Source organism: Notothenia rossii, assembly GCF_949606895.1.
Source record: "Notothenia rossii genome assembly, chromosome: 2".
Taxonomy (NCBI): Eukaryota; Metazoa; Chordata; class Actinopteri; order Perciformes; family Nototheniidae; genus Notothenia; species Notothenia rossii.
Genome location: NC_136904.1, coordinates 63,710,595 through 63,722,789, shown reverse-complemented (window position 1 = coordinate 63,722,789; position 12,195 = coordinate 63,710,595). Strand labels below are relative to the sequence as shown.

The window sequence follows — 12,195 nt, the reverse complement described above, 5'->3', positions numbered from 1 at the left end:
GATGTTTCTAAAACTTGATTGGAGTCCATCTGTGGTCAATTAAATAGATTTGACGTGACTTGGTAAGGAACACACCTGTCTATATGAGGTCCCACAGTTTACAGTGCACATCAGAGCACAAACCAAATCATGAGGTCCAAGGAATTGACTGTAGATCTCAGAGACAGGATTGTATCAAGGCACAGATCTGGGAAGGGTACAGAAAAATGTCTGCAGCATTGAACGTCCCAACGAGCACAGTGGTCTCCATTATTTGCAAATGGAAGATGTTTGAAACCACCAGTGCTCTTCCTAGAGCTTGCTGCCCAAACCAAACTGAGCATCGGGGGAGAAGGGCCTTAGTCAGAGAGGTGACCAAAAACCCGATGGCCACTCTGATAGAGCTCCAGTGTTCCTCTGTGGAGATGGGAGAACCTTCTAGAAGGACAACCATCTGTGGAGCACTCCACCAATCAGGCCTTTATGGTAGAGTGGCCAGAAGGAAGCCACTCCTCCGTAAAAGGCACATGAAAGCCCCCATGGAGCACCTAGAGGAATCTCAGACCACGAGAAGCCAAATGTTCTGGTTTGATGAAACCAAAATGGATCTCTTTGGCCTGAATGCCAAGCATCATGTCTGGAGGAAACCAGGCACCGCTCATCACCTGGCCAACACCATCCCTACAGTGAAGCATGGTGGCAGCATCATGCTGTGGGGATGTTTTTCAGCGGCAGGGACTGGGAGACCAGTCAGGATCAAGGGAAAGATGAATGCAGCATTATACAGGGAGATCCTTGATGAAAACCTGCCCCAGAGCGCTCTGGACCTCAGACTGGGGCAAAGGTTCACCTTTCAACAGGACAACGACCCTAAGCACACATCCAAGATAACAAAGGAGTGGCTTCAGGACAAGTCTGTGAATGTCCTTGTGTGGCCCAGCCAGAGTCCAGACTTGAACCGGATTGAATATCTCTGGAGAGACCTGAAAATGGCTGTGCACCGACGCTCCCCATCCAACCTGATGAAGCCTGAGACGATCTGCAAAGAAGAATGGGAGAAACTGCCCAAAGAGAGGTGTGCCAAGCTTGTAGCATCATACTCAAGAAGACTTGAGGCTGTAATTGACCTTTCGCAAAGCCACGCCCACTCTTGGTTACTGTTGCTAGTCCGACAAGCTGAGAGCCAGATGCGTTAAACAAAGCCATAATGGAGGGTCTCCGTAACGTCGGAGTCGCCTTAACAGACTCATTTTGGAGCAATAACGCAGCAATATCCTCCAGGTCCCGACAAAAAGGGCTACAATACGCTATATGGAGGGTTATATCCACAGTATAAACATTAGAAAAGAGGGAGGCACAACATCAATAGAGGCACTTGCATACAGGTCACAGTGCAAGAGTGAAAAACCACATGAGCTGTATGTCAAATTCGACGGAATTATTATTATTATTTTGGAATAAAACAGTACAATCACAAGAGGCATTAAATGTTGTAGTTTGTCTAAAGTTAACTACCGTTTCCTTGGTGGCTTTCTGCCACCTTGTTGTTCCTTTGTGGGGGTCGGGGTGCCCACTTGTGCAGCAGGATTAGGGAAGTCGGCAGTAGGCTTTCCATTAACAAAATGCTACAAAGATTAAAGCAAAATATAAATGAATGATTGCCTGTTGGCTTTCTTGTTTGTACTTTGACCACAGGTAGACTAATAACGGAGCTCAGCTGTTCAGACATTATTATGCATCAAGTGATATACATGGTCAAAACTACCTAGAAGCACACAGCTTACAGCTGTAGTCGTGTGACTTTAACTAACGTTAGTTAGTGAAATTAGTTAATTAAATTAGTTAGTTAATTTGTGAATTTAATCTTTGCTAGCTAGCTAGCTACGTTAGCACGTATTTACCTTGGAGCAAACGTATTTGTGTTTGTTGATATTCGCCATATTCAGCTGGGCATGGGGCCTGCCGCATTTCTTTATCCACTGGCGGCATCTCTCCTCTCGGATTTTGGGTTTAGGAAACGGTTAAAATATCAAATATCATTATTCATTTGCAAAAAAATATTTAAACACTTTTTTCACTTTGTCATTATGGGGTATTGTGTCTAGAATGTTGAGAAAACAAATGAACTTAATCAATTTTGAAATATGGCTGTAACATAACAAAGTGTGGAAAAAGTGAAGGGGTATGAATACTTTCCGGATGCACTGTACCTAGGTAGTATCTGTCCATTTTGAAACCTCGAAGGAAGATCCTTCAGAAAAAACTTAAACAAAATCACTTTACTTGATCAAAACAGACATTCTTGGTCTAACACACATGTACAATCATTCTGGTTTTATAAGCTAACATATAATCCTCATGAGGGTTACAGAGGTTACTTACTTGGTGCAGGAGAGCAGATCCATTGACCCAGCCTCCTGCTGCTGATAATTATATCTGCAGTCCACTTCACATCACAGGAGGACGTGCCTCAACTAGTGACCTAAATGGGTGTGTCATGTATGTATGTCATTTTTAACTTAGAGTCAAAATGAATCATTTAGTTTTACAGCCCCCCAACAAAAACTTTTTGAAAAATCTAGAACAAATATTTTTGGTTTAGAAACACATTTGAATACATTTTTGATCTTGATATTTTGTTAAACTCTGCACATTTCCTTTCTCAACACTGTAGCTAGAAGTCCTCCCCCCCTCCGTATCATTTGCACTCGATGTCAGTCAGGGATCTTTTTTCATAACATTGACTGAAAGTTGATAAATACATTCTGAAATGTAATCACTAATTGGCTCTCAGAAATTATTAGTATGTTGACTACTCTGATCAGATGTAATTCAAAATGTCAGAGTTTAGGACATGAGTTTAAATTAATTTCAACCTGGTTCATGAGAATGTAATGGGGAGCCACAGCAGGGTGTGTAACTATTTCAAAATCACTCAGAACAAAGGTCTTAATTCAACGCTCCCTGGGTAAATAAGATAATATGAATACACACTGATAGATAACCCACCCAGTGTAATATGAAACCATGAGGTCAGATGAAATGTAAAACACAAGGGAGCGCTCAAATAATAATATATCAAAAGCATACACTGCCGTAATAGTTCCTTACAAAAAGCAAACGAAAAACTAAGCCATTGCAAGTTTACTTTACTAGCATTTTCATTTACAGAAAGCACTTTTAAAAGTAAAATACAATACTTCTTTGATATCATGTGATAAACTCAGATTTTTTTTTATATATATATATAGATAATATTGGGAATATCAGTATCTATTTTTGTATTTCATTCATTTTTTATTCATTTACATTGATAGGATTGTATTGTATGCAATATTACTTTTTATTTTGTATTAAGTTTTGATTTTAAATGTATATTTATTTTTTATAGATACAATGTATTTTTTTCTTCTTCTAAACAGCTGATCCTTGATCCTATAAATTGCAAAAACCAAAGTGTGAATATAAAAAGGAATTATTTTCTATATTTGAGTAAATATAACCAACATGCATTAATAAAAATAATGTTTGAATCTTACCCCTTGACAGTTCTTTCCTTTCTTGTGGTACTTGCCATGCTTGTGACCATGCTTGTGTTTATGGCCATGGCCCTCTCCATGACATGGTCCATGTCCATGCCCATGCCCATGTCCATGTTCGTGTCCATGTCCGTGTCCATGTTCGTGCCCATGACCCTGACCGTGGCATTGGCCATGGCCCTGTTCTTGGCCTTGACCAAAACCAGGTCCACAACCAGCTCCAGTTCCCTGACCATAACCCGGTCCTGGCCCATAACCCGGTCCTGGTCCGTGTTGGCCTCCGTGTTGAGGGGGGTAGTTTGGTGGTGGGACAGAGCCCCGAGGATGAGGGTACCCCCCGGCATCTGCTGAGGATGGTTCGGGTAACCAGGAGGGTAGGCGTAGGCCTACTGGTTTCCTAAACACAAGGAGGAGGACTTAGCAAAACTAAACATCAGGTCTGTAATCCATATTTTTTTTATGGACAGTGATTTTGATACTTACCTTTGTTGTTTCCGTCAGTGGCGGTTCTATGGGGTGGCAGCTGCCACCTCAGAAAAATGCCTTGCCACCCCAGCTGCCACACCAGTTGGCAGCTTTGTTGTGGCTCATCGGACATTTATGAGAGAAAATCTCTAATGTCAGACAGAGTGCAAGTGAATGCAGCACAAGACGCGAGCCTTGTAACCCCCCCCCCCCCCTTGGCGCGAGCTTGGAAATATGATTGGCGGCGATTTCATTTGAACGGGAGGACAGCGCAAAACGAGAAGCATTTCGGATACAAGTAGACAGAAGGAATGAGGTATTTGCGGTCAGGGTATGGCTGGGGTAGGTTACAGCCATACCAATAAATGGCTTAGCCACACCATGAACAATGATGTTAAAGTAAGCAAAATAAAGTCTGCCAAGTGCCAACTCGCGCAGAGTAAATTGCACAGACAGCAGTTAGTAAGATTGATTTCAGTAGCCACTTGTCTGGAAATACAGAAGACGAGAAACGGTTTTGAAAACTTTTGTCACGTAGTGATCGTCTTCTCAATAGAACATCTTTGTTAATGACTTCTGGCCAATCAGAATCACGATAACGGCGTGGTGTTGTTGCAGGGAGTCCCGACGGAGAATACTTTTGCTGTAGTACATCTCTATATACATCGGTACAACCAGGGGCGGACCTAGCACATTTGGTGCCCTAGGCGAGCTTCACCACTGCGCCCCCCCCAAAAAAAATATCAAAACATCTTAACAGTTATACAGTAAAGTACTGCAGCTTTATTTATTACAAGCAAGAACAAGAGCTAAGAATAAATGTAAAGTGCACACTAAAGAATTAAAACAAATAAACAACTTAGCTAACAAACAATAATAATATCAACAAACAATAAAAGAATGTGCAAATTTGCTTTCAAAGAAAATTAAGAAGAAATGTAAAGTGCACACTAAAGAATTAAAACAAACAACTTAGCTAACAAACAATAATAATAATAACAATAACAAACAATAAAATAACGTGCACATTTGCTTTAAAAGAAAATTATGTATTGTAAAATATGTTACACATGTCAAATAATCAAAATATAATATGCTAAATAAACAAACAAATACATAAAAATTACAAATTCACTTTGTCTCAAGAACTATTTACAATCCACTCCCTATCATCACAGAAGGTTGGCCTACATATTAGCTCCTACTGGTTTCCATTTACAGTGCAATCCTTCTGGCCTTCCTCGCTGCAAAGTCATCAATCACATCATCATATGAAATCTGACCACCAACCTCATGGTTAATACTGATTACAGCCAGACCACTGAGGCGTTCTTGAGCCATGGTGGACCTCAGGTATGTTTTCAAGAGTTTTAATTTGGAAAAACTCCTCTCGGCTGAAGCTACTGTTACTGGTAGCGTTGCACTGATCCGCAGAGCAATACACAAGTTGGGATATATTTCGGTGAGCTGCTTTGTATGTATGAATTTCAACAACTCAAGAGTTGTCATGCTCTTTGATGGCAAGTCAGGTACATTTTCCAACTCCTGAGCCAGCTCCTTCCCATCCAAATCAGATTGCCCTCCATGGCTTAAGGTGTGTGCAAGTGCCTCTGCTTGCTTCATCAGCTCTTGGTGTGGCAGGTCTGGGAAGTTGTACAGAATGCCAAACTTGTCTTGCACATGTTCAAGAGTGGTAAACCTCTCCTTTTGTGCTGACACTGCAGCATCTACCACCACGTTAAAGAACGTTACCTCCAGATTTTGCAAGGCATTCCTCAATGGCTCATCAGGAGACTCATATGAGAAGTGCCTCTTTGTTGACTTCAGCCGCTTTTGCACAAGGACTGCATCCACATTCATGTCTTCACACATGTCCTTGGCTGATGTTTGTGCAGCCACAAAGCCTGTGGCTCTGTAGGATTTGAGAGCTTTTTCAGTCTTTTTCAGTAGACTTACTGCTACATCCACTTGCATTGTTTGGGACTGCAGGACTTTGCTCACCTGCTGAATTTGACTTAACATGTCATACCAGACCACTGTGCACAGTGAAAAGCGGAATGACCCCACTTCTTCTGCCAGAGACTGGGCTTCAATCCTGATGATTGGGTCTTTGGCCTGGTTTCTCACCTCAAGCAGTGCCTCTCTCACAGCTGCGGCTTCATATCGCAGAGGCTCCACAGCTTTCACTCTGCTCTCCCATCTGGTTTCTGACCACATTTTGAGTGAAAGGTTGACGTGTTTCTTGAGGATGGCCCATCTCTGTGTAGAGGCAGAAAACAGGCAGTATAGCTTCTGCACAATGCCAAAAAATGATATGGCATCTTTGGAGCTTTTGGCAGCATCAGCAATGACCAAATTGAGTGTATGTGCCCCACAAGGCACAAACAAAGCTCTTGGGTTCAACTGCAGTAGCCTGGCCTGTACTCCCTTGTTCTTCCCTCTCATATTTGCGCCGTTGTCATATGACTGTCCTCTGCAGTCATCAAAGGCAATCTGCAACTCCTCCAGCCTCTTCAAAATCAGGGCGGACAAACTTTCACCAGTGGACTCCTCTGCTACTAGGAATCCCATGAAGTGCTCTTTAATCTGGGGGTCTTCTTCCAGTGTCACAATTCTGATGACTACTGACAGCTGTTCAGTGTGGCTAACATCCGGGGTGCAATCTAAAATGAGGGAAAAGTACTTGCATTTCTTTATTTCTTGCACTATTGTTGATAGAATCTTTCCACTGATGCATTCAATCAACTCATTCTGAATGGTTTTGCCCAAGTAGCTATGGTGGGATGTTTGACTTTTAATCTTGTGGATGTGGTCTTTCATCACTGGGTCAAACTGCGCCAAAAGCTCAACCTCTTTCAAAAAGTTTCCATTTGAAGGAGAGTATTTCTGTCTTTCCTCTCAATGCCATATTTCGCCCTGCCAGAGACTGTACAATAGCAACCAGTCGTGTCAGCACTGCTCTCCACCGACTCTTCTCTGCCTCAAGGAGGGCCTGCTCTTGTTTGTCTATTGTTGTACCTTGTTTTAATCGAACTGCCAATTCTTTCCATGACGCCAAATTGTTCAGGTGTTCCGGACTATTTTCATGGCTGGTCAAAGCAGCACTTGCATTTTTCCAATCCGACAGTCCTGCATTTGTTAAATTAATTTGTTTTGGAGATAAAAGTTGACAACAAAAACAAAAAAGACTGTTCTTCTTTTTTGAATATGTCACCCAACTTCTTTTGATCCTTTCTCCATTTACTAAGGTCCTGCTGAAGTACTGGTGGTGGCAACTTCTCCCATCATCTCTCCTTGGGAAAATGAAATCAGGTGTTATCTGATATGGTCCTCTCCGAACAAACTCTGTCCTCATTGTGTCTGTGAGATGTGAAGGGCAGTCAGCAGGATCGGTTGGTAGTGGATCGTCTGTCTTTGCTGCATCTGGAGGGCATGTGAAGCACATTTTCTCACCTCATATTCACAATATCTTCACACACACACACACACACACACACACACACACACACACACACACACACACACACACACACACACACACACACACACACACACACACACACACACACACACACACACACACACACAAACAACCCCAATTCCAAAAAGGTTGGGACAGTGTGTAAAATGTAAATAAAAACAGAAAGCAATTATTTGAAAGCATGAGGACAATTAGGTTTATAGCTAAACATCTTTACATTCATAAGGCACACACCTGAGAAGAGTGTATGGGTGGAATCTGTGGTGCAATCAGGATGAGATGCAGCAGGCTGTTCTGACGTTCCTTGCAGTGGTTCTGGGCCTATACATATATAGAGAACACACAAGAGCAAATATATTGGCTGGATTAGAAATGGCACGACAGTCATTTTTACATTCAATTATTTATCATCACATCAGGAACATCTATTGACATATTGTACTCACCAGAACAAACAGACACAGTGGTCAGTGGCAGGGTGGAATCAGTGGTCATCTCATCAGGATGAGCAGCTTGCTGTTCTGACGTTCCTTCATGTGGTTCTAGGTCTATAAATATAGAAAGAACACACAAGAGCAAATATATTCACTGGATTTTACATTCAATTATTTATCATCAGGAACATCTATTGACACATTGCACTCACCTGAGGAAGCCGGCACAGCTGAGGTGCATGGCGGTTCCTTGTCAACTGATGCAGCAGATGGTCCCAGATATTTTAAAAGTGAATCTAAAATGATATAACAAAATGTGTATTATCAACATTGAATCATTTCCATTTGTTAAATGTAGCTATTATTTAGTTAGTAAGCATTAGGACAGCCTGACAGGTCTGATTCAACTAATCAAGAGCTATGCCTATCTTATTAGAACAGTTGAATCAGGTGTGTTAGTTCTGGGTTGGAACGAAAACATTCAACAGGACTGGAGTTGAGAACCACTGAGCTAGTTAGCTAACGTTAGCGCACATTATGACAGGGTTGAATTTGGCAAATGTTTGACTCGGATAGTCAATGTGCTTTCTGAGGTAAACTTAACGTTAGCTAACGTTACCAACTAACTAACATTCCACCACACTGGCTAGCTCGCTACACCAAAACTAACATTGTTTTTATTACTAATATTTCTATTTCATGACACAAAGAAAATAGCCTTATGACAGTTTCGACTGAATGGCAATAACAAACGCTGGCTAGCTAACGTTGGCTTTGCTAACTAGCAAGATTACATGATCCATTCGCTAATGTTGACAATACAATCAAAATTGCATACCTTTCACCTTGGCACGTTTCTCTTCTTCTTCTTTTCTTCTGTTTTTATACTGCGCCCCAGATGGCTTTTGCCTCTTCATAGTTCTCTAACGTTAGTCTTTCTTTCCTCAACGCTCAATTTGATAAACACTTGACCGATACCCATCAATGCACAGCGCTCTAGCATGTTCTGACTGTGAACACCTAAAGCCGAGGCTCTCCGACCGACCGTTTTAGATTTTTGGCTCATTTTCCCTTATGTTAGAATTTTTTTTTTATGTAAGAATAATGGTTGCAGATATAGAGGGGGGGCGCCAAAACTGCGCCAAGCAAAAAAAAAAAAAAAAAAAAAAAAAAATTGTTGCAATTTTTGGCGCCCCCCTCTGGGTGGCGCTCTAGGCAACCGCCTATATTGCCTGTAGGAAGCTCCGCCCCTGGGTACAACATTACGTGTTGATAGAAATCAACACGTAATTAAATAAGACCCCACGGTTTGATGATCGATAGGTGTGTGGGCTGTCTTTCATTTTGACACACAGAACAATGGGGGCTATCCACCCTTATCCACAATGTAAAGTAATTCACACAGCCTCTTCCCTCTTCTCTCTGTGAGGAGCAGCAGGTTCAGCTTTCAGAACAAAGTAACAAAAAACTAAAATGGCATTCATTTTTTAAATATGTCGTGGAGTAATAGATTTATTTATTTTTCTTCTCAAGAGAGTACCAGAATGTGTATTTTATGTTAGTATTTCAAAAAATCTCCTGGGGGGAAACCCCTCCAGACCCCACTGCAGGGGTTGGGTTTTCAGCATGTCAACTCTTTCACCTGTGGGGAAATTGCAGGATTGGCTCCAGGTCGCCTTTTTTATTTACTACAAGACAAATGTGCCTTTTTATTTCATACAGTTCAATTTGGATTGAAACAGGGAAATAATCTAAACCTCACACGTGGCGTTTCACTGTCAAGGGGAGCGTGTACGTAATTATATTGCAATATACTGACTTGAGCCCCACCATTGTATGGGTTAGCCCCAGGGGCGGATCTAGACAAATATTCATGGGGTGGCGAGAGGGTGGCAGGAGAATTTCAGGGGTGGCATCCCCTGGCAGACGTATGCTGATTTAATCGCAGTCATATCAATCAATGTTAACTTGGAAAGCCACGATATTGATATTTTAACTCAATAACATTAGATGACTTTATTGTGGCACATCAGTAAAGCCTTACATATAAATATATAAGGTGGCACACGTAATTTAATGAATCTTCACTGAATGAGTTGGTTTAACTCTTAGACCAGCAGGGGTACCAAATATGCAGACTGCTGCAATAAGTACATTAGTTAACTGTCTCATCGATGTTTGTCTGAATGAATATGATAATATTAACAATCATATATATCGGCTGTCAATCACTGTTATGATTCACATATTCAGTGTTATTATTAAATAAACTATATATTTTGGAGGAGTTAATGATGAACGTTCCTCAAGATGCTTGCTCACCCTCCTTCAAATTTGAAAGACCAGTAATTACTACTTTACTTAAAGAATCAAAGGAACAGTTCAGCGCCCCACAACTTCATTGCAAACAGTTACAACCTTGACTTTACATCAGAAAGAACAAACATTAAAGAAGTGAATAACTGCATCAATTAGGGTTTAAAAAAAACGTGTATTCAGCTAAAACATATACATCGCTGCAGTTATTATCCAGTGGAAAGTGCTTACCTACTCGCCTAGTTAAATCAAAGTGGTTACTTTTCTTTGGCTGGGCAGTGTAGTTTTACACACCATCTTATTCGACTTTCTCAGGACTTGAAACTGTTTTTTGGGGGCAGACCCCCACAAAGAAGAAACATAATACACATGTAAGGTCATCTTCTTAAACAGTTTATTATTCTCATCGACTCATCCGTGAGCAGAGCATCAAGTTGGCATGCCTATAACAGCTGAATGTGGCGATTACCATCTTGATCAGCAAAACGCCTCACAAACGGATTAAGATTTAAAGCTATGGTGCGTTTTGATTCAATGCTGAGTACAGCCAAACTTGACAGGCTCTTCTCTGTCATTGTAAACGGCAAACAGTTGCGGCGCCAGAGTATTTTTGTTGGGTAATCTGTGGTAGGGCAGTGGCGGTTCTACAGGGTGGCACGGGGTGGCAGCGGCCACCTCAGAAAAATGCCTTGCCACCCCAGCTGCCACCCCAGTTGGCAGCTTTGTTTTGAAAGCTGTGCACATCCGGTTTTCGCTATGAGTGGTCGCATTTTCGAGAGCTCCCGCTTTGGAGGTTATTCCTCACGATTTTTTACATATTTCATCCTCATGACAATATGGATTATGGACTCCTACCTCAACTCATCAATGAGGCAACATCACTTAGAGAAGGAGAGTAATAAAAGCGGGGATAAAATGATCCACAATGACTTTTACCTTCTCAACGGCTGGGAAAGGAAACACCTCGCTTTTGGAAGTGCAAGCATTCATGCATTATTAACTGCAAACCCGACGCGAAAGTACTTACCCCCGTCAGGCAAACTAGACCGAAGAAGTATGATCGTCTTGGTCTTATTGTTAGCGGGAGACATCCATCTGAATCCGGGCCCGGTGCAGACAAGAAGCCAGTCCTGCAGGCTCGAGGAGCTAGCATCACAACTAGCATCACAACTAGCATCTCTTCCGCTGCAGCAACAATTACGCGACGACAACAGAGACCGTGGAGACAGCGGAGACCGAGGAATCAACGGAGACTTCGACATTCCCCCGGGGGAGCCTCGGCAGACAGACACGCATGAGGCAGTGACGAGAGGAAGTGAACCGAGATCCGAGGGAACAAATATCCGCCATGTTGTTAGCCACCCTGCTAGCATATCAACGGCTAAAGCTACAACGGAGCCTCCCTCCCCCCACCACCCCACCGCTCCAAGCAACACGGCAGGCCGCAAGCCGGTTGCTGTAATGGACAAAGACAAATTTCTGCAAGCTGACGACATTGTGCATTTAAGCAACAAAAATGGACTACATATTTTTCATCTGAACACTAACAACCTGAGACACAAACTGGCTGAACTCAGGCAGCTATTCATGAACGGTAAGGCAAGCATATTATGCTTTTCTGAGACCAAATTGGACAATTCCATTACAGATTCAGAGATTGAAATTGAAGATTATCTTGTAGTGAGAAGGGACAGGAACGTGAAGGGAGGTGGTGTCTGCATGTACATACATAAAGACACCAATTTCAAAAACCGTACTGACCTGCATCATGAAAATATTGAATCTGTGTGGGTTGAAATTCTTTTTGACAATGCTAAATCTGTAATAGTCGGGACAATCTATAGACCACCGGAACAGAGTGACTTTTATGATACATTAGATGGGTGTTTGGCTGAGGTGGGGGATGTAGAGACAATTATTATTGAAGACTGGAACACGGATATGCAACGTAAAGACACGTCCGTCTTCAAGTCCTTCAGTA

At 42.0% G+C, this 12,195-nt stretch overlaps 1 protein-coding gene across 5 annotated transcripts; it reads right to left on the bottom strand.

The window, feature by feature from the left end:
• Positions 1 to 5,175: 5,175 nt before the first annotated feature.
• On the bottom strand, positions 5,176 to 9,051 carry LOC307028526 (zinc finger MYM-type protein 1-like). 5 transcript variants are annotated; one of them, XM_079663618.1, is made up of 5 exons: positions 8,737 to 9,051; positions 8,111 to 8,194; positions 7,911 to 8,012; positions 7,699 to 7,785; positions 5,176 to 7,406 (listed from the first exon to the last, which is right to left on the bottom strand). In XM_079663618.1, the coding sequence occupies exon 5, from the start codon at positions 6,801 to 6,803 to the stop codon at positions 5,199 to 5,201; it is 1,605 nt and encodes a 534-aa protein (XP_079519744.1). In that variant the 5' UTR covers positions 6,804 to 7,406; positions 7,699 to 7,785; positions 7,911 to 8,012; positions 8,111 to 8,194; positions 8,737 to 9,051; the 3' UTR covers positions 5,176 to 5,198. The 5 variants fall into 5 exon arrangements, with proteins under 5 accessions (XP_079519744.1, XP_079519742.1, XP_079519741.1 ...); XM_079663616.1 differs by having other exon boundaries at positions 5,176 to 7,452; positions 8,111 to 9,051; XM_079663615.1 differs by having other exon boundaries at positions 8,111 to 9,051.
• Positions 9,052 to 12,195: the final 3,144 nt, after the last annotated feature.